Here is a 23,099-nt window from a genome sequence, read left to right as displayed (position 1 = left end):
ATGGGCAAAAAAGTGGAACCCAGAGGTCATAGACCAAAGCCTAAAGCCAGATAGTGGGATACTGTACGAATGGACCTTGGAAGTCGAGTATGTATGCATGATGAACTTCTTTCGCACCATACATAGCCAAGTGTGATAAATCGGAGGTGGCGGGGAAAGACAACAAACCAAACACAAAAAGCAGTTCTAAAAAAATTTGTTTTCAACCTAGATGATGATTTAAAAGTGCATAGCTCCAGTGGCGTCTTAATATCGGAAGAGCGTTCCAGACGGCCACAGAAGTGCTTCTGAAAGCGCATGGATGCAGTGCAAAATTTGCAAAGCAAACTGTGCGGTGATTCTGGAATCCAGCAGAGAATGCAATACCAAAGTATCGTGGCACTAGCAAAGATGTAATGCACACACATTGTATAATAACGTCACATTTCTTTGTTGTTAAGGTCCAGCTTGGGATATTTGGCCACCTAGGAGTGTTTGTGTGGGAGGAAAATGGAGTGCCAAGAGAAAACTCGCACTATACACAGGCAGGTCACAATCGTCTCGCTGATATCTACACTAAAGGGGCGTCATTTCACACTATCCCATACCATCACATGCTTTTAATTGGATATAAACCCTATATGTAGCAAACCTTCCTGCAAAAATAGAACTTAAACAGAATCCCTGCATCGCCAAAACTCAATCACAACCATCTTTGAAATACATCAGTGTTAAGATGCACTGGGATATTTTTTGTTATATTTAGAATGGGGAAATGCACTGTAATACCTGATCATATATTACTGGATTTTCCAATAAAACACATCTTCTGTATTTTCTCATAAATCTGGGCTGTCTCATGTTATTACTCGGGTGCCGTTTCGGAAAAGTCATTTTTAAAACATTATTCCGCTTGGTTAGATCCAATATACTAGAAGGTTAAATTTGAAATAAAATATTAATAAGCAAGATATATCACCACACTTCTTGCTCACACCGGTCAGTGCCATTTTTAAATATCAGCAAGATGCGTAGAGGCTACCGTGAGAGAAACCCTCTCGAAAGAGTAAAACAACGAAATTAATTATCCAAGCGACCACCTTTTTTTTTTGCTACGTATGGTGCGTGTACCGACTAGGCAGAACGACTCGGACAGATTGGGCCAAGGTCAAATGCAGACAGAGCCGAGGGCCCCCCCCCCCATCCCCTTAAGACTTCACCGGCATCCATTTCGGAAAAGAAAATGCTCTGCCAAGCTCCACCAGCGTGGCCCTCCTGGCCCGACACCAAGCCAGCTTCACAGGCTCCAGAGAGGAGGAGGAGGAACGAACCCCAACGGTCGACGCGCCGCCCTCCGTCTCGGGTCTCCGTTGGGGCTGCCGCTCCCCCCAGAAATAGCCGGGGAGACGCGAGCGGCGGTGGCGCCGCCGCCGCTCTCTCCGCGACGCCGTGGCCGCCAGCGCCCCTCTACCACGCGGCAAGCGCACGCGTGCACGTGCGTTGCCATGGCAATCCACACGACGACGACGCTTTCGCCAGGTGCCGCCGCCATCATCCCTTCGAAGAATCAAGAGGGGCACAAAAGGCATTCTTGTCCTCTCCTACTCACTGCCGTGGGTAGCTATGGTGGACGTGTCTGTGTGTGTGCGTGTTGTGGCCAACTTCCTCATTAGACATCTGGCCCAGTCATGAGGTAAATGTGACCCGCAGGTTAGCGATGTTATTGCAAACATTCAAAAGCTGCTAAGGGCGACAACTACTGCGATTAAAAATAAACAGCACGAAAACATTCCCAGTCATATCTGCACCTGCACTGGAGAAAAGCCTCCTGTCAGTGCGGCTTCATTCGTGGACCAACAACAACAACAACCTCCAAAGGCACTCGAAACCCCTCTCTCCCCAAGCCAGACTCCATTCCAATCATTAGCCAGTCAACAACATAAATCCCTCCACTATCACATATCAACTGATATTCCAATATGGATTTTTCCAATGCTCTTTACGTCGCAATTTAAAATGTAAGAATGTGTTACAATCATTCTCCATACCAGCGGGTTTTGAACCCAGGTCTCACGTATTACAAAGACATGTTAAAAGTAAAATATGAAAGTTCTCATTGTTTGAGAACCACCGGCTAGGCCTCACCACATCTATCACGCCCTGGCATTGCCTGCAATGCGACCCCCTCCCGCTGTCCTGGCCCAGCGTTCGCAGTTCAACACCAGCAGGCCGCCCTGGTTAAAACTGCAAGTGCATTAACTGTGATAATATGGCCCCGTCTGCTTTAAGGTGGATGTTAAAGATCCCACTAAGTCAGTCCAAGAAGAGTAGATGTTTGTGTCGGCATCATGGTCCAAATTAGCTCATTTACTCAGAATTACTTCATGGGAAACGCACAGCCATCATCATGGCCTCGTGCTGCAAAAACACTTCCCTAGACCCTGCTTATAGAAAGTTGACTCGGTGAGCCTTTTCTGGGTAACCAAGCGGAATAATAATTTTAATTAGAAGCCATCACTGGTGAGGCACAGCAGGAATTCTCACAGTGTTTCACTCGAATGGCCTGCTTCCTACCAATCACTTTGGAGGAGGCTCTTCAATATGCTCAGAGCAGAGTGAAGAGCAGGACACCTCACGGAGGAAGGAGGGTTTCTGCATGTGTTGTTGTTGTGTTAGTGCTACTATCAAGTGCACTGAAGACAACACCTGCTCACGGCTCCCATGCATTCATACGAATTGCTCCATCTCCACCCTGGGGTTAGGATGTCAGCGGAAGCTGGGTTCTTTCCCTTGCAGGATAAAGTACCTTGAGATACAAACTCACCTGCATTACGCAACACCAACCCAGCGCTTTTTTACTTTTTAAGCAAACATACCTCCAAAAGACAAATAAATGTGTCTGACAGGTAGGACGTTGAAGTTTTTATGTCACAATCAGGATCTTGAATATTGAATGATACAAAAAAGGCTTTACCCTTTCTGACATAAGCACAGGAGGTGTTAAGATGTTCAAACACCAAATAGACAACACCTATTACAAGGCATTAAGTCTGCATTCACCACAGATACTTGTGATAAAAACATGCAAACACAAATAGTGCTGCAGACCAAAGGCTGCCAAAACATCTTCACACCTCCTGGATTTATTTCCAGAAAAGGTAAAGCCATTTTTTTGTATCACTCCATATCTTGATACTGGCAAAAAGGGCCAATTTATTTGAATTTGAACAATATGATGCTTCTATATTGTCTAAAAAAACACTTGGGTTTTAAAAGTGTAAAATAAAAAAAATCTGGACATTAAAAAGGCGAAAAAAGTTGGGAAGAACCAATAGGCGTCGTGAGTTTAGCATTGGCCGTATTTATCAAGCCCTTAGGTAGAACCAACCGCGAACGCAGGGGCTGCCTCCGCCTCGCGTGAACCGTGCAGTTTTGTTTTGTTAAGGTGGGGGAAACGCAAATTATTAACTTTGGCTCCAAATAAAAAAAAAACACGCATTTACGCTAAAAATAAAAATTGTATAAAAAGAGTAAAAGTACTTTCAAAATCCACAACCCAGAATTGACTCGACAAATAATGTCTCTGTTCCCATTACGGAGCCTAAAATCCCAATAAAAGGACCTCCCGGGCTACAATGTGTTCTTCACTTTACGAGCCACACGTGCTCTCGCTCACGCTCTGGAATTCCAAGGCGCTGCTGTCAGTGGCAGTGGCCAGGCCGCCAGTTGACGCGCGAAATCTTTTATATCCCCATCAATCACACAGCAGCCGCAGCAGCCGCAGCAGCCGCAGCAGCCGCAGCAGCCGCATCAATCAGATTCTCATTTTTACCCCGAAGGCTGACGGGCTTGGGACTTCACAGGAAACCTGCATGGACACTTTCGCTAAATTGTTGGCACAACGTTCAAGTTTGTTTGTTTGATAAATGCGACCCCCACCCTGACGCTCTCTCGTGACTCAACCACACAGCTGAGCTGTCTCAGTCAGTGGTGGTTCTCTCTAGAAGCCTACTAATACACGCAGATATTATACGTACATACAATGCGTAACCTTTGTTGGGACTGTGGTTAGAATAATTGACTCTCAATAAAGAAAGTTCAGTTCATAATCCTGGGGATCAATGGGTCCAAGATAAATCCCTTTGGGATCGATAAAATATTACCACTCGCTGTGTGGAATGTTGTCAGCAGTTATTGTACGGAGCGAATGGACCCCACCACCACAGTGAATTTGGAATGTCCACCAGGGGCCCAGGGCCCCACCAGAGATGAGCTCCATGGCATTGTTTGAGTAAGGAGACCCTGGATTGACAGAGGCATTTAGCAGAACCCTGCTCGAGATTCATAATGAGCAAATTCCAGGTGCTTCTGCAGACCAAATTGACGAATGCTACGCTGCTCATTAAAATACATGCGTCCACAATGTAAACAGGCTTCATACAATACAGTACCAGGATTAATATTATCTGACCTGATTAGATCTGGCTGTGTGTCAGAGACGTACAAGTCCAAGGCTGCCACAGGGGTCACCAAAATTACAATACCACTTTGTGATGTCAACAGTGGTTTTCCAACAGAGGAAAGCCCCTTCCATAACAATATGGAATTTATATTCTTCGTGGAATTTCCAAATCATAGACAGAGAGCTGTCAGTGGACATTGAGCCGATAATAAGATATTGGTCAATATAAAATATAAATATATTGCCAGTGTAGTGGTTGTTCTGCGGGGAGAAAGTGCCCTCCGTCAAAAGAATATGGAATTTAAATCACTGGACGTAATGTCGGTGATGTGCACCACCCTGCCCACAATCAGACGTGGGGGACAATAGACATTTTAATCAAAATCACCGTGTCAAGAGGAGTCCGAATTTACAGAGCACGCACCTTGCCACGATTTCGGGTTGACAAAAGTATCATCTCATCAAACGGGTCTCGGCACGTCTGCTCGCACGCACCCCTCTCCTCCCCGTTGCGCGTCAGTCGGATGCGCAGGTGCGGCGAGCCGGCACGCATGTCCTGCTCAATCCGAAACACGGCGGGGCCGCCGGGGTAGCCCTCCAGGGAGCAACTCCGGTGGAGGTCGGGGTGCTCGTGATCCCCGCGGGCCCTCCTCCTCACGTCCCACACGGCGCTCGTGCCCTCGCCGCTCCACTCGCCGCCCTCGATCACGAACCTCCTGCCCGCGGGCGGAGCCCGGCAGGGCAGGCAGGCGGACGTGCTCCTCTGCAAGCGAATGCGCGGGTACGTCGCGTGCCTGGCGTCCAGAGTCTCGTACCGATCCCCGCAGCTCCCTCCCCGAGCCCGCTCGGGTTCCTTTTCCGGCGGGGCACGCTCAGGCGCCGACGGTTTCTGGAGCTGCACGACAAAGCTCGACTGCTTGCCGGGGCTACCGGTCCTCTCCTTGGCGTGGCACAGCTGCTGTGCGGGTTTGGTCCTCGCCTGGCACTGCACGGGTAAAGTGGCCGACGAGGAGGAGGAGGTCGTCGACGCAGCGTCCCCCGGCTTAGGCCGGCAGCGGATGGGCAGCACCCTGATCCGGTGCACGTCGCCCCCAACGGAGCTGCGCTTTGACCGCACGTAACCGCCCCTCGCTTCGGCAAGCGCATCGGCGGAAGCTGCTCCATCGTTTGCAGACATTTCGGCCTGCCGGTGCTCCACGATGTGGCTCAGCGTCGGAGGCAGCTGAAAGGGCGGCAGGTGAAAGACCCTGCGCGGCAACAACGACAGGCTCTCCGAGTCCTGGTGCTGCTGGATCTGCTGCTGCCGCTGCTGCGGCTGCTGCTGCTGCTGCGACGGGGACAGCGACGGCGACTCCGACATCGTGGGGCTGGGAGGCGGTGTAACGCTTGGGCTCCGGGGAAAGATGAGCAAGGACGAGCATCTGCGAAGGGAGCCAGAGTCCTGCGGAATGGAAGTCCCGTTTGGTTGTTGGTCTTGCGAGGGAGAGGTGCTGGCCGCCCTCTCGACGTGCGGTTTACACCCATTCGCGCTGAGAATGGCGCTCGGGGGAATTCGTTTCTGTTTGGCGCCGCACATCAAGCCGTCCGCGGGGACGCCGTGCGGCTTGGCGGCGACGTGTTCGCCGTTCACGGACGCCCGGCCGAACTTGGTGTCGCAGGACCGGACGCGGCGACGCGCTCCATCCGGAGGCGCCTCCTCTCGAGCGTCCGCCACGAGCGGAGCGTTCCCGTGAACGCCGTCCGGAGAGGCGGCGCCATCTTCGTCGATCGACCGACACTGCAGGGAAATCTGCATGGAGGTGCTCTTCTTGCGTCGCGGCTCGCTGCAGGTCGTGGACAGCTGAGGAATGAACATGGACGAGCTTCGCTTCAGGTGAGGCGGCTCCGACGTCGAGCAAGGGGAGAGGTCGGCCTCCTGCGAATACTCGGGCGGATCGGCCGTCATCAGCACACTCCCGCAGTGCCTGGGAATCGTGAACAACCCCGTGAAAATCTCACCGCAACCTGCGAGGTTGGGCTGCGCCATGGGGGTGGGGTCCGTTTGGCTGCGTCCAGACGCGAAGCGCAGACGAAGTCGGTCGGCCATTCCGCCGCGCTATCCGGGGTCTCTTCGCGCACTTCCACGGGCTTCAAGTTATCGCGCGACTCGTGCGCGCGCACATCGGTACGCACGCGCAAAATCCGCCAAGGTCCGCCCCCGCGCAACTCGAGTCCGCCGAAATGTGGCGTTTTCCAGACGGCTACCGTTTCCGCACGCGCGTGTACGCAGGGCGGGGGGGGGGGCTCGCTCGAGGCAAACCGCTCGTGTTCCGTCGCAGAAACGCGAGCGCCGTACCGCGCATTGGGCTTGCAGGCAGCTCTAGCGCAGCAGCAGAGCGACCGAGCGACGAGGCAGTTCCTAAGTGTCTGCGATCTCAGATAGCAGAAATAGCAAAGGGGGGGGGGGGCAATGTGTCCAGCATTCCTTCCTACCCGATTGGGCAAGGGCAATTAGACGGGGGCCAACAGCAACAGTGAATCAGAGCGAGCGAAAGCCGGTCACGTGACTGCGGCCCCGGCGCTCTGCGCAAACAGCTTCCATGATACGCCGGGCACCCGTTCTATTTTAAAGTCTGGAAGCTGCCGCCACCGCCGCGTGCGCTAATCAATCCAACGTGCATCTGGCACAAGAAGAATGCACATCAGGTGCATTCGAGATTTCGCAAAGTTGAAATAACAAGTCTGGCTTTGTTTCGGAGAAGACTGCTCAGGGTACGTTGCGCGCAAGCTTCGAGAAAGTTCGGCGTGGCCCATAATCCAACAACACTCACGTTTAATTTCAAGGCAGCGAGGGAGGGGGTAGTCGCAGGGGGCTGCTAGGTATTGGGTTACAAAACTCACGAAGCTCTGCCACAGCTACTACGGCTGGCGCTTTATGTGAGAAATGTTTTTTAAAAGTGCATTCGCTGGTCACCGCAGCTTTAACGTGAAAATGTCACCTCTGTTACGTGAAATGTCCAGTACTTTTAAGCCTATAGTTTATTCCACTTCAAAACTTTAAAAACGAAGCACACTCCCAAAACGGCTTTCGGTGCAGACCAAGCATCCTTAACGGAGGCCAGTCTATCATTTTAAGTGAAACCAAATGCAGAACAGGTGTTGTATTTTTTTCCCCCTGCAAATGCTTCTGCACGCAAAGGTTGAAAGTCTGTCAATGTGCTTCCAAGAGTGTTTTTCCCCATACAAGAAATGTGTTTCAACCCAAGACTTTGCACACAATTGGAAGCCGGTGCAGACTGCCTTACGAGCATGCACAGAGTTAGCACAACACACGCACGCACACTGTCACAACGCCAACACGTGGCACAATAAATTGGACTTTACAGGGCTTCTGGCAAAAATACCCAACACTAACCCTGCGGATCATTCGCATTGTGACATTAAATAAATAAAAATCACAAAAGTGAAAGGTGCGAGTATGTGGTGGACTTCTGAAATGGGTGCAGCATTCATTGCCCGTCTACGAGGGGCGGGAGGAACAGTCGGTCGGCCAACACCACATCGCGAGGAGCCCCAACATACTGAAAGAAGATGCCTTCATCATTACATTCCAAAGTAACATGATTTGAGAACGACTGGGCTAAATTAAGCGAGTTAATGTTGCCTCTTTTTCATTTCATTGGCTTCTAGGTTTGGCCGGAGCGGACAGAGCACGCCATGCTAAAATGGGACATAAATAACGCACGCAAGGCTCCAGTTTCACTCGTGCTACGGCAACATCTGACCGCTCCAGCATTGCTGGTTTGATGAGTCACTGGCAAGGGCTGTCCCCTCCTTTAAACTAAAACCTATTGATCAGCACATGCTGCGTTCCTTTACATGATATAGCAAGCAGCTGCCCTAGGTCTCGTTAAACATAGCAATCTCGGCAAGGCCAGTCGGTATCACCAGACCAGAGGCAAGCGGCGATACGAGAGTGCAGCACAGCGATATGGAGCCAGGCCGCAGTTCACTGCACGGCCTGTTGCAGAGTTGCACACTGCGTTGACATGCCTTAGCGTGGCTCGATGAGCATTAAAAATAACTTTCTAGAAGGTCAAAAAAGAAAGTATTTTGTTGCTGTCAATTACAAGAATACGTGCAGGGTGGCACCGCAGTAAGACAGCTTTGACTAGCAATAGCAGCGGGTCACACGTTCAAATTACCACACGCAAGGCGACTCAGGCCATCTTCTCACTGGGTCACCGGTTGTGCTATGGCGTGAGAGAGGCACCCGTCATTGAAATGCAGAATTTGCGGCACTATTAGCACGGTTGGCTACGTACGGTGCGAAAGAAGTTAAACGTACGTACATGCAAGGTCCCCAACTGCGGCGAGCAACGCCCCCGTTGTTTGTTCTAACAGGGAGACACTTCGACTTGTCACTCCGCAACAGCACAAGGCACTCTCTCTTTTGGTTGGGGGTAGTAACAAAAGACAAATCTGTACCAGCCAATTAATTAATGCAACATTTTGAAGTTGTATTTGCCTTGATGGCAATGTGGTGGAGTATTCAATTGACTGTAAGGTCACGAGTGGATTCTACAATTATTTATTTACTTATTAGTCAAGGGTCAACCTAGCTCACATCATGCCTTCAAGATCATAAGATCGGAAATGAGCATCACATCTGCCCAAAGACAGTGGAGTTCCCTGCCTTAGCAATGTGGAATCTGCACCAGTAGCTTAAACCACTGGCAGGGATGAGCACCACCCAATTGCTGTTTGAGAATAATTCACTTTGACTTTTTATTAAAAAAAACCTCTTATTTTGTGTGTGTGTATATATATAGACACATCATCAAATTATCCTTGCTTGCCGTTCACCGCTGTTTACAATGCAGGGGACACACGGGATATTTTAACACAAGATGAAACTAAATTAGTGAAAGGTCACATGCTTTGTTCACCTGAAAATTTGCCAAAATTGCCAAATTACACTTTTAAAAAGACAGTCGCATCCGACGAGTCAGGCTCGTCTGTGCGGGGCCTGCAAACACGTCAATATAAACTCCTCACGGAGTCATCGACCATTGAACATCATCGCAGTCTCATTCAGAGAGGAGCAAACTAATTATATATTTATGTAACGGGTATAATCTCACAACATCTATGGCCCCCTGCAATGGTGTCTTTATATCCCTTCACAATGTTCTTAAATGTAGGAAAGTTCATGATTATGATTGCCACGCAATTGTGATACTACGATATATCGTGAAATATAAGGGCCAGAATAATTTTCACAAAGGATCATTACATTGTGTTTATTATTAATCTTTTTCATTTCTGTTTGCAAACAAAATATTTATGAATGAGCAAATAACATTAACATTAAATGAACATTCCAAATCCGAGGAATTACCCAATAAATTAGCGCTGTGAAAAACGTTTTCTGTAGTAATTGATAGCACCTCACCATTTTGGTTGTTCGTGAGATCAAAACATTTGTTCATTGTGCGACTGACGCTATCTGCGTTATAACCGTTCCAGGTTGTAACACTACACGGCAGGCTCTTGTTGAGTGGAGCACAGCTGAAGAAGACAATACATTTGTATCTTGACTGGAATTGCAGCAAACCACAAAAACTAGAATATTCTTACAATGTTACGGGAAACTGATCATCTCCAAATCGTGAAGATTTAAACGGTTCTGTACTGAGCAGTGAAAAGTAATATGGTGGTGAGTCTATCTGTAATGAACACACATGCCTTTTTGATGATAGTACAAATGGCAATGTTCTGCAATGACGTGAGATATCCATGAAGCAGGAGTTACAGCTGGATGGATGTGCATCCTTGTCTGGAGCGGTAATGTACTGCTGTTGACAGCCTGAGATTACACAAGGGTACTGTCGCCCATTTCATGATGTGGTCAGAACAACCCCGAAACGAAAGGATTATTTTGTGAAAGATCAAGTTGCAATTTGGCTTCATTTTTATTGAGTCCTGAGTAGTACGAAAAAAATCATGTTGTTTAAGTGTGCGTTTCGACAATAGTCATTGTATAAAAGGGTATCCGTCTCACCAGCCGGTTCTCGTCAAAAACTTCAAACAGCAGCCTGTGTTGTTGTGGGTTTACCTGCAAAACAGAGAAACAACAATGGCCTCATTATTCATTGCATGGAACAACAACAACAAGGCAGCTACGCGGTGGGGCGCAGGAGACTTCTTCTCTTGCCACTGCTCCACATCTCCCTACCTGCACACACATCTCCCGCTCCGCGTGGCCCAACCCTCACTAATGACCCGTCGTAACGACCCATCATAGACACCATCGTAGAGACCCGTCATGACAACCCGTCGTAGAGACCCGTCGTAGAGACCCGTCGTGACAACCCGTCGCAGAGACCAGTCGTAGAGACCCGTCGTGACGACCCGTCGTGACAACCCGTCGCAGAGACCTGTCGTGACAACCCATCGTAGAGACCCATCGCAGAGACCCGTCGTGACAACCCGTCGCAGAGACCCGTCGCAGCTACCCATCGTGACAACCCGTCGTAGAGACCCGTCGTAGAGACCCGCAGCATACTTTGAAATACTTACCAATATATGAGGTAAACAAATTTTTTACTTACTGAAGGCACAGAATAAAAATAATACACGACAGAATGTGCAGTGGTTGCATTTGTTTATCAATGGATATGCCGACCCGGTTGCAACTTTGCCAAGTCGTCAGCAACAGATGCCTCTTAAAGCAATGTGACATGGTAATGTGATATTATAGATTAGTGTAATCCACAAGTACCTGATAGCAACAAACATTGGAGGTTCAGCAAAAAGTTCTACATATGCTGCATCTCAATGTTTGCTCACAATAAATGTGTTCCTCCTGAATGCAAGAGCCAGGTCAGCAGGTTTAATCATGCAAATTAAAGAGCCCTGGTAGTGGCAATGGAAGGTTACAAGTTCAATTCCTGAGTGAGGGTCCACTCAGCTAATCATCCACCCAAGCTGGATGCGGACCACTGAGAAGTCAAGAGCCACCCTTTCATAGGAAAAATGAAACGTGCCATGGAAATTAAGAATTTCTACCACTGGCTCAGCGGGGAGAACTGTTGACTCATAATTGACGGGGAAAACTGTGTTATTCAGCTGCGCGCGTTTGGTTTGCCGAGGGGCCGTAATAATTTCTGTCATGTGCAAGGGTGGATTTCACAATCGTGGACATGAGGGAAGACGAGGCAGCAAGAGGGTGGCGGTGTCCTTGACACGAGCCCCTCGCCACCTGCCTCCTGCGTTCCCTTCCAACGCAAATTTAGCGGGAGCAGAACTTGTAGCTTTGATAAGCGCCGGCAAATCTTTCCAGGATAACGCCGGCAATATCGGCCGAGCCCAAGCAGCCACCGGTGCGGCGGGCGAGGGTTGGGGGGGGGGGGGGCACGAGCAGCGCGGCAGCCGACGGGCGCGTTTGATCCGCGAACACGGGAACGGCGCGACGCCGCCGGCTGACGTCAAAGAGCCAATTCTCGACGGCACCGGGAGCGGCCGGTGTGCCGTCCCCCCCAGCGCCGTCCACAATCTGGGGGAGCCGTGGCGAGTGAGTGAATGTTGGGAGCACGGAGAAGGGGGAGGGGCGGCACCTGCCACGGCCACTCGCGACGCGTCAACACCCATCCGCGATGCGGCACACCGCGCGAGCTCGGCTCGCTCTGCTCGCTGCCATAATGAAGCCGATGGAGGGCTTCCAAACCCGATGGCCCTTGGCGTCTTGGGCGCTGTAAAAGTGCCACGCTCTCCTTACGAAAATTGACACAGCCAATTGTCACTCATCTTGATTGCGGTCATCAGAAATGTTCTTGTTATTTTTTTACAAATGGCTCAAAGCTCCTGGGAAGAAAAAGTCGATGGCTCCGTGGCTCACTCCAGCTTTCGACTGGGTTCATCTCCAGTTGCGGGTTTGGGTAGAAATTCCACATTATATTTTTTTCCCTCCATAAAATGATGCTTTACGATTTATTATAAAATGATCTGGGTGACCACTATGCACAAAATAGGTGTTAAGGATGGCTACGTTGAGGGCAGCGATTCTTTAAATTATCATACTGGACTATTCTCCCACATTTATGCTCCCCACCGACCAGCATGGCTAAATAAAAAATAATGTAAATAAAAAATGTAAAACAATCACACACCATGGGGGAGACCTCATGCAGCAGCGGAGTCACGAAAGGAATGTTGAGGTACAGTGCTCATTTGATCAAACTAATAAAAATAGCCAAACCAAGCCAAGGCCAGGATTCAACTAAAGACATTTCAAGCGAGAGGAGCGCTCCACCCAGTCACACGTACACACCTGCTCCGTGTATAAATTAGAGCAGTACCAGGAAGTAATCTCCGATAACGATTATATTTAAATAAAGTATCGTAAATATGTGGACAGGGCCTTGCAGGGAACACACCAGCCAACCTACAGAGGGCACACGGTGTCCCCTTGGCTGGCAGTGTTTTTTAATACGGGCGACAAGAATGCTTTAAGTGCCCCTCTGGGCGTACGCGCAGCCCCAGACAAGATTCTACACTCAGGCCACCGCGCTGGTGACAAGTGCTCTCACAGCAACCCAATGCGAATGTCCTTCCCCTGTTATTCGGTGGCCGTGCACGGTTACCGGTTCATGCACACACCGTTTTGAAATTCAATCGGGGGGGGGGGGGGGGGGGGGGCGATGAGGTGCAGAGGGAACGCCCGGACACGGACTGTGTCCAGACCATGGTGAGCTCGGTCTCGAGGCAGCACTCTCTCAGCTTTGGGCCAAATGCTGCCGAAGAATGGCAGCCGTCGGCCGTTAGGGGATAGTCCCCGGTGGAGGAAGCATCCAGTGGAGCACTCTACGGTGCATCCAAACTCTCAACTCCAGCAAAGCAGAATAAATAATAACCAAGTCATTCAAGGACAGCAGCACGACCACCTCTATATTTATTTTGATATATTTTTTTTATACCTCTGTATATCTTTTTTTATACCTCTCTCTATATATATTTTTAATACATTTCTCCCAGGACTGCCACTTTCTTCACATTGGTCCCGGCACAATGACAAACACTTCACACGTGGCTCCTTGTGAAGGACGCCGCTTTGGAGCCCTGGTCACTTCACCAAGTGCATTTGACCTGCCCCTCGACTTGCGCATCACCGCGGGCACCGTCTGCCCACGCTATGAGTCACTCTGGCTTCCTCTTACTCAACTCTTCTCAATGCTACACTCAGGATCAAGGACCGTGCCACTCTTTAGAGGGTGTCCTGTTACAAGTGAATCACATCCGGTGGTTAACGATTAGATTACAGGAGGCACAATCACCCCCGGTTTGGAAATGCTATAATTAAATTACGGTCGTCACGTTACACGTACAAGTGGCAAAGTCGACTATTTAACGTGCTTAACGTTGACCATGGGCTATAACATCATCCAGTGGGTGTCTCGGAGCCACTTCGGAAGGCGCTGGGGGTGTCCGCACACCCACGACACCCAGTGGCTGCTCCCCCGCTTGGGATCCCGCAGGCTCCGCGCACAAACTTGCAATCGACAGCCTCTCAGCTGCGACGGTCCATGCATTGGGCCCTGGTGAAACCCGAGGTGTGCTGGCGCCACCTCGTGGTCATTCGTGTCCACCACACGGAGGCAATCTGAGACGATTACAACTCTCAAGCACCCAACATCAAACATCTGTGGTGTCAATCCACTGTTTGTCCAGCTCAAACGCAATTCTTACTTTTCGTGTTCAAAAGCTGAAACAAACACCAATTGAGGCGATAACCGTTCTGAACAAATGCAAACGCTTGGCATTTTAATTCAACTTATTTTTTATTAATATAGACGTGTTTCCACGCTTGTTGGACATTCCTTATTGCCATTGGCAGAGATAAAAATGTTGAAAATTCCATTTTCCTATGGTGGAGGTGGGGGGAGGGGCAATTTTCAGTTCTGGATGATCATTGTCAACTTCCTACAAAGTGGCACTCACTTTATCGACCCTGTTGGGATGATGGGCCGAGTTGACCCTTGACTGGGAGTTGAACTCACAACCTTCACATCGAGTCAAGAGCTCTACCCCAGCACAGCTTGGCCTGATTAAAAAAGCCTCTAACCACACAGAGCAAAATAATAAAGTGGACAATTCACACTTGTCTTTTTAATTACCATACTCTCCAATATTATAACGATGGTCTGGCAAGCAATGTGGCACCCCAAACATTGTGCCCGGTGTCAATAAAGCTAAACAAATCTGTTGCTTTAATATAGAGCGTACTTATGTTAAACACGTGTTAACTACACACATACGGCCAACCACTAAATTATAAGGTGCAACCTCCAACTTGGCTTTAAAATACAGGGGAACCAAGTGCGTCTCGTTGTAATTGGGAGAATACAGTCTATAGAAACACAATTAGTCGTCGGGAAATCATTCAAACGATTACTAGTGGAACAATTACCGTAATTAAGCAAAACGCTAGTTTACAAATCACTGTGGATACATGTAAAGCACGCACAAGTAAAGTCTATAATAAGCAGGAAGCAAAAGCGTAAAATCGCACACCACAGTTGAACGCTTCCCCGCCGACAGAATCAGTGTCGCGGAATTCGACAGCGTTGCCGAATTTTGCTGACGAGTGAATGTTCACGGACGCAAAGTATGCGCACACGCAGGAAAACAGCCCTACCCAGGGCCACAACACAAGCATTAACGCTGCGGCACAGAAAACAAAACGAATCACACATTTAGAAACATAAACCACGACATACATCTCTCAACGGTTTGGAAAACCCATTAAGGTGAAATGCCAAGTGGCCATAGGAGGGGCGTGTGAATTATGGACATCCCATTGTCGAGATTCAACACATTATTTGGAGATACCGATTCGCGTAGTTGGTAAACGTATGGTGCGAAAGTTCAGCATACGTATATACAGTCGTGCAATTGCACAAATAACAAAAACATAACACAAATATTAGGACGCCACTGGAGCTATGCACTTTTAAATTAAGATTGAAAACTCATTTCTTTAAAACTGCTTTGTGCGTTTAGTTTGTGGTCCTTCCCCTGCACCCTTGATTAGCACGGTTGGCTACGTACCGTGTGAAAGAAGTTCAACATACATACAAAAAAAAAACCCCAACACGTTTGTCAATAACACCGAGGTGAACCTCGTTACCCACTTTTTACCTGCTATGAAGAAGGACCCTTGCCCAAAACGTCACTCATTATATATATATTTTTCCGTTTAAGGCCACAGTGTTGTTGACGGACGTGTTGAGTTGCCATTATCTCAAGAGACCGGCCAATGCTGTGCATGAGGACAAGAAGCATTTACATCTCAATATTGAATTGCCTTTGCAATTTTGAAAGCCTGTAGGGCAAGCAACTGTTTGTTCCCTTCAGTGAAAGGCATTTTTCGCATCAAAGATAATTTAGATTGTATATAGACCACGAGGAGGAGCAGTGGTGCAGTGGTTAGCACACTGCACTCTAAACCCAGAGACTTCGGTTCGATTCCCAGCCACGGAAAGTGAGATCTGAACCGGTCCTGGGTACCTGTGCTCCCACCCCGGCACCAACCAGCGTGGTGAAGTATGGTTATGCAACCCCCATAACCGACATGGCGTGGGGTAAAAACAACTGGAAAAGTATCTTTAATATTTTATACAGTGCATGTATATTGAATCCACCTAGCCGGTGAATGTTCGAGTGCTCAGCTCGCAATTTGATGATTTTAGTTTGAAATCGGAGTCGTTATTCAACTCGGCCCATCATCCCTCCATGGTATGTTAAAATATAACCACTTTATGGGACTTCAACGGTGGCTGTCATACGCATAGGCAGCCCTCTCGCGCATGACAATCTAATTCTCGTGGCTTTTTCAAGTTATAGACAATGCAGGCGAAATTTCGAAATGCAGGCGAAGTGCCTCTATATGGTCACTCTGGGTGTGTCGCTTGGACTTAATGGGGCAGTGGAATGGCTATGAACATGTATTTCACATACTTAACAAATAAAGGCAGAATTTTACAGCACTGCTACGATTTTGGGAAACATTTCCGCAAGCGGTCTGGCCCCTGACGCAAAAACAACATTTTTTGCATAATAACTCTCGTACAAGAATGCTGATGTCTTGAAGATAAAGAACAGTTTGTGCAAAACTTGCAGTATGAACTTTCTGATGCAACAACTCGATCACGTTTTCTAATCTCAGCAAGTTTTGCTTCCCGTCCGATTGCAAAATCACAATGCAGATTTCCAGGCCCAAAGAGATAACTGCAGAGAGCAGTGGAGACCGGCACCGCGGTTGGCAGGGTGGCGCAGTGGTAACACGCGTGCCTCGTGGGAAGAAGGGCCTGGGATCGACTCCTGACTCGGGCACCTCTGTGTGTGGAGTTTCGTATGTTCTCCCCCTGTTCTGCATGGGTTTCCTCTGGGTTCTCTCGCTCCCTCTGGCCAATATCAGCCGCGTTCTTTTTGCTCTCAAAGGACACTCCAAAATAAAAAAAAAAATCACCTGAAAATGTTACTTAAATTTGGAGTACACGTCGCTTCTACGCTGTATACTTGGACGGACCTGCCCGAATCAGAAACTATGTGAAGCTTTTCTGGGTAAACAAGCATAATAATAAACTAATAACCTCGGACAACAAGACTGAATTCGGTTAAAGTAGTTTGTGCTGTGGTTTGCCGAGGACATTCCTTAGAAGCAGGTAAATCATAACCTGTCAACCCTTTTTGGCCCTGAACACAACTCCAACCAGCAGTGTTCAAATTCCAGTCCCCCATATCAGGTTAAATTCCACTTTAACCAACGTACTAAAACATGTGGGCAATGAATGCCGTGTCACTGTACATCGGAATATAAATGAACTGTCACACGAGGAAAATAAATACGGACTACAAGTGCAGTAAATAACCGGAGACACTGCGGCTCTTGTCTGCGAAAGCGAATGACACTGACGCGAAATCGCGAGCAACGCGCGAGTCCGCGTACGGAAACCTGCAACTCGCCACCGGCGTCTCGCTGGAGCTGTCGACGAGGTGAGAGGAAGAGGCCACCACTTCAAATCCCCGCTGGGGGTTGATGCAACGCATCCTTCCGACGTGGTTCACAGATTGAACATTTTGGATAAGGGCCAAGAGTGGGAAGACTGCGGCAGAGAATGGCCACAGCGAGAGGAATGTGGAATTCCCACTACTTGCTTAGGGCTCGGAATTGAGGAGCACGAGCACCAGCACCACCACCACACTCCTGTTTATTGTTCGGTGGTCCCGAGGACTGTTAAAAGGAAATCTTCTTTATTTGTATGTGCCTTCATGCCACTTGTGCAAATACTTGATACGGTGTTACAACGATTTTTCTTGTTCATTAAATCGCTCAAATTCGGCGTGAGAGACTTTTGGGTTGGTTTTGTTTGGACTAATTTGTTGTGCCGCTTGAGTAAACATTTGTAGGCTTATTTGCATACCACTGTTCCCGCACGAAAGAATAAGCCTTTTTATTAAAATATTCGCGTAAACATGTTTTGATATGAGGCTGCTAAGCATTTAAAAGCCTTGGTCCTGCAACCAGGGTATGTGTACTTTTACAAACATAATGAATGTGGTCCCTACACTGACAGTGCCTGGAGTTTGGCAACACGCAAACTCCACAAAGACAGGTCACAATCATCCTACATATTCGTCCTGCCACTGTGGAAAGAGGATGCCTGTTCATGATGTTTTGTTCCAGCAGCCTCCAATCAAGAACCCCACACGCACGATGTGTGTGTGTCGCTGTACACGCATGTACGGAGGCTTTTAGCATTTCTTCAAGGTGCTATTTGTTACACAACGCTGAGTGGAACAAAATTGAGGATTTATAAAGCAATTCAGATAAAACCACGAGCGAACATTTAATCGTTCAACATTATAGGTTTCATTTAAATACCAAGCGCTATATGACCCAGTCACAGGCACGTAGCCCTTGGATCACAACCCACTCTCTTCTATAACGTGTAGATGTGTCAGTACGATTTTATCCAAAACCAATGGTGAATAAACATCTTTAGTTATAAAACCCTTTCTCAAACAACATGGGTAAGAGTACAAAGCAGCCCAGATGGACAGAACATGCACTTGCACGTTCAGTGCCCAGCTGAGCTTTCTGATGTGCAGCGAATGCATCGCAGCTCAACTTATGGAGGAATGCACCAAGAATAACAACCTCCCCCGAGCCGCCAAAGCTCACGTTGATTACTCGGCAAAAATATAAATGCCCCAAAAAAAACATTTCTGGCAACAATGTAAGTGTGGCAGAATGGTTCTTTTTTTTAGTGCAATGTGCAAAATTGAACACACTTTAAAGGACTCGCATGCTACGAAATACCAACAGTATTTATTGTTGTCATGGAGAGTTCTTAAGATGCGAGGAGGGCGTACTTTAAATAAGACTTTATTTACTCATGAAAATTATCCAACCGTTTCCGAGATCTTGGATTCATACCAAGAGGGAATAAAAATAATATGAACGTGTTCCGATTTGCCCAAGAGTAAGAGTATTCAAGCTGTGAGCCGGTGGGCGAGTGAGCCGGTGGGCGAGTGAGCCGGTGGGCGCGAGCTGGGTGGGCGCCGAGAGGAAGCAGTGTCCTTAGACAAATAGATGTTTAAAATAAAACGTACAATTTTAAATTAACTCTGCGGCATGCACAGCCCCCAGGATACCAGGGCTTACCCACTGTGCACAGGACTGCCACTTGTTATCTGTCATAATACACCAGCAGAGTTTCAAACCCAGTGTGTGAAATTGTAAGATCCGATATTAAATGCACATCCATTATCACTCCTTGCACGAAACTAATTTGTTGTTTCACAACCAAAATAATAAAGTGTGTAAAGAAATCAAAATAGTTTCCCAAATCAGGTCAGAGAGACCAGGTCAAAGAGGCGGTTTGTTTTTGTCCGAAACATTTTTTTTTGGCAAGAAGGCCCTCGCCAAACCGGTTTGTTTTCTTTCTTTTTAAAAGCGTAGGACGGTTTTTGGACTCTTAAATGTAGTGCAGTGGCTCGATGCATTGGTGTGGCGATTGCCATCTTCACGCAAAAGGAGCGTGCGTACGTACGTGTGTGTGCGCAACCCCACGTGCAATGATTGCAATGTCAGGGACACAGGAATTGCAGTCCGACGGGCCATGCAGGAGTGGCGTGGGGTGCAAGGGAGCGTTTGTCCCTGCAATTCAGGGTGGCACACGCGGGCAGTCGAAGAACCACGTGCACCGATTCGCTTGCACATGTGCTCCTCGTCACAGCCATCTGAGACACACTTAAGTGGTTGTGCTTTCGCTACGTTGTCCCCACCTGAAGAAGGACGCTTGTGTTGCGCCCGAAACGTCGTGATTTAATTTAGTCGTTTCATTTATTTTTTACCTACATGACTTTACCGAAAAAATACAAAGAGTATGCACATTCGCTATTCCACCTGCAGAAAATTTGTCGGGCTGGTTTAATTCCTGTTATCAGTTTCTTTGAAGAGGCTCCTCAAAATAAAAAAATGTTTTAATCTCTTTCTTGGTATTTTTTTTTAAACCTTGCAGGATCCTGTGCTATGTTCAGGTGGTGTGTGTGCATCCACTCACAGCAGCAACTGCAGGAAGACCGTTTATAAATCTGTTACAAAGCTGCTGTGTAAGACTCCTTAGACCATTTTGTTAACGTGCACACACACACACACACACATCCCCGCTTGTCAATCCACTGCTGGACAAGGATTTCCCCACACCGTGTGGGGGCTCATGGGGGTTCACCGTACTTCATCACACTTGTCAGTGTGCGTTGGTAAAGGTGGGGAGTATTGACGTGGGAGCATTGTCCGGTAAAACAAAGGATTTGCTGCGTTGCCCTCTTGACGCCCTCGGATGCCCTCCACTGAGCACCACGGGCCTGTGACACCCGGTCTCTGTACATGGCGGTCACCCATTTCAGCACTATTCAGCCTCAACTCTGATTTAGCCTCCCGACATCTACAGAGGTTGAGGGCGTTCCGGGTGATTTTCGTAGCCAATGCAAATTATCCATATTTATTTCTGGGTGAGGCCACGTGGTAGAATTGTGCCGAAATTCATTTTACTCACCACATGACAAGATTGTGTCTTTTACAAAGATAAGACGAAGCAGCTCACTTGAATTTGTTCAATACACTAGAATGTACAAGTGTAGTGACTGTTACCTGTCACTGTGTGGCGGCGGGACTTGCGAAGTCACGGCCGGCAATGTTGTCATTGCGGGCAGCCCGGGTTGCGGGGGTGACTCTGGGGCATGACACTCTGGCTGACCTGTTGTCACGTGACCGGACAATACTAGAGGGGGGCCACCGGTGGACGGGGGCCGAGGGGCGGTCACGTGGTTCCGAGGGGCTCTCGGGAACATTCGAGAAGGAGCTCGAGAAGCCTGGAAGGTGGGCGGGGCTGAGGGCGGAGCCAGCCCCAGCCCTGGAGCATATAACGAGAGCTCCGTGAGGAGCTCGGGGTTCTTCAAGTGTTGGTGTTCGAAGATCCACGTCAGGGAGAAGAAGCCTCTAGCCACGCGGTCTGGGACCCAGCTTGTGGTCCGGACCGGGATAGCAAACCGTGTCTAGTTCTGCTGTAGCGTGGCTAGATGGGCATTCGAGACCCGAGCATAGGTTGTGTTATGTTCGTGCTGTAGTGTGAATAGTGTTGCTCCCAAGATAACGTCTGCGAATCAGTTGGACTCACTACACAATAGCTTTGTAAATAAGAATTTTGGCGTAAATATACCACTTGACCAAACCCAAAAAATGTATATGGATTACAGAGTTAATGTTCAAACAGTATCCATCATCACTATTGTTAACTTCCAGCGCGTAAACTAACGACAAACACGTGTTGGTCATCAGTCTCACCACTTGATGGCCAAAAACTATTTCGGCAAAGGAGGCCCTACTGGGCTTTTTTTTTAATTCCCCAACACAAACAGCACAGACAATTTCACGGCCATCTGTATTCAGTCAACACCAAACACGCAAGACTTTTCATTTGGTCACGATTTACTTGCTTTTCACACCAAGTTAATTTGTCATCTCCGTCAACCACATAATTTATTTATAATCCCCACCCCTCTCCATTTCTCTCCGAACACAGCTAGCTAAACTGTCCACATGTACTCACTATGCCGATACAAATGACTGATCTGCTTAATGAGCACCATTGCACAGAGGACGACAGCCGCAGCAGTGGAAAACTACTCTTAGAGACACGGACGGAGGGGCGGGGGCGTGCGGGCCTGCGGAGTAAGGATAGCCGGCAAGAGAAGGGAGGGCACTCACCCTGAAGTAGAACTCCTCATTCCATTTTGGATTCAAGGACTGAAAAACAACACAACACAGACACACACCGCCACCGCCATGAACGCTGGATCAAGCCAGACCAACCCTGCCACGCCACACCCCAAGCTGGCGCGGAGAAAGTCAGTCGGCGATGTCACTTGCAAACCGGTTGTCACACCGAAAACAAATCAACAAGATAAACACGGGGCGTTTTGACCATCCACAGTCTGGCTTCGTCAAGAGATGGCTGTGCCAGGTCTCCAAGTGCATATTGCTAATTTTTTAAAATCTGTTTAGCGGATATTAGTATTTTCATGTTTAGTGTTTTACCCCCCAATTCGTGCAATGGTCCAGACATTTAAACGTGAAATCACCCGCAGCACATACTCGGCACGTTAGCCACACTGTGAAATGCCCCGCAGAGAGACATTTGCGATGGGAGAAGTTTGTTGTTTTTATAAATCTATCAATTTTTTTTATTACATCAGCAGTAGTAGTCGCAGGATGATAGCAATAAAATAAAACACGTGAACGAAAATATTTATCAGGAGCCATGAATGAGATAAAAATGTAGACAATGTGAATACTTTTTACCAAATGTGTTTGTTGGAAATAACAGAAAAGTGTATTTCTTCACGCTTAAGCTCTTGTACATTTAAATACCGTGAATGGAGTAGAATCCGATTATCATCGTGTGCTTAGGATAAAGCCTCTACTGGAAGAAGTAACACGGGCACATATTTGGGACTTTTTATTAAAATGTCTCCAACATAACATTAAGCAATCCTTACAAAACTCCAGTTACTCCTCTAAACTTTGTACAATACTGCTGGGGGTTACTGTGCGACATGTTCCTGTCGCTTATGTAAAAGGTGTTCAGTAGCGAGAGAGTTTATTAAACTGCACACGACTCACGTTTTGTATAAAAAAGCGTTACTCCCCCCACTGTAGAGATTACTCACACAATTATGGCCGTTGCGTAGGCTTCAGGGCGATTACGTAAAGACTGGACCAAAAAAAGCGGCACGTGTGACCAATTTGCGACTTTATTGGTCAGTTTTTCTTTTTTGAAATATTTCTCACCGCCTCCTGCTGCAACTTATTAAGGTTCACAATTATGTAACTTTCCCTTTCCTGCATGGGCAACATCCACAGCCTCTGCATCCCTACTTCCTGCACCTCCTCCAGCAATGACGCGTCCCGTGGCTTGTGTGCGCCGAGATTCGTGAAGTTCTCGCACAGCTTGCCTTCTTTATCTGCTTTGCCAAAAACGCTGGCGAAGGAAAAGCCTTCACTTTTAAGACCACTGGCTGTGTATCACAGCTTCGGTCAACTTATTGTTAA

The 23,099-nt window shown here is 48.0% G+C and overlaps 1 protein-coding gene across 6 annotated transcripts in view; it reads right to left on the bottom strand.

Moving 5' to 3' along the window:
• The window catches only part of LOC133343906 (E3 ubiquitin-protein ligase NEDD4-like), a 99,919-nt gene that overhangs the window by 43,083 nt on the left and 33,737 nt on the right, over positions 1 to 23,099 (bottom strand). For 4 of the 6 annotated variants that reach the window (XM_061553901.1, XM_061553903.1, XM_061553904.1 and 1 more), the window contains exon 1: positions 4,866 to 7,833. In XM_061553901.1, the coding sequence (XP_061409885.1) occupies positions 4,866 to 6,527 (1,662 nt within the window). In that variant the 5' untranslated portion in view covers positions 6,528 to 7,833. Of the gene's footprint in view, positions 1 to 4,865; positions 7,834 to 10,484; positions 10,539 to 21,755; positions 21,795 to 23,099 lie in introns of those variants that run through there. The other 2 variants (XM_061553905.1, XM_061553906.1) reach the window with 1 other exon arrangement.

This window comes from Lethenteron reissneri, chromosome 18 (assembly GCF_015708825.2).
Source record: "Lethenteron reissneri isolate LAM-NWPU_2019-01 chromosome 18, ASM1570882v1, whole genome shotgun sequence".
Classification (NCBI taxonomy): domain Eukaryota; kingdom Metazoa; phylum Chordata; class Hyperoartia; order Petromyzontiformes; family Petromyzontidae; genus Lethenteron; species Lethenteron reissneri.
The sequence above is the reverse complement of the archived record's forward strand: the minus strand, read 5'-3'. Positions and strand labels throughout refer to the sequence as shown.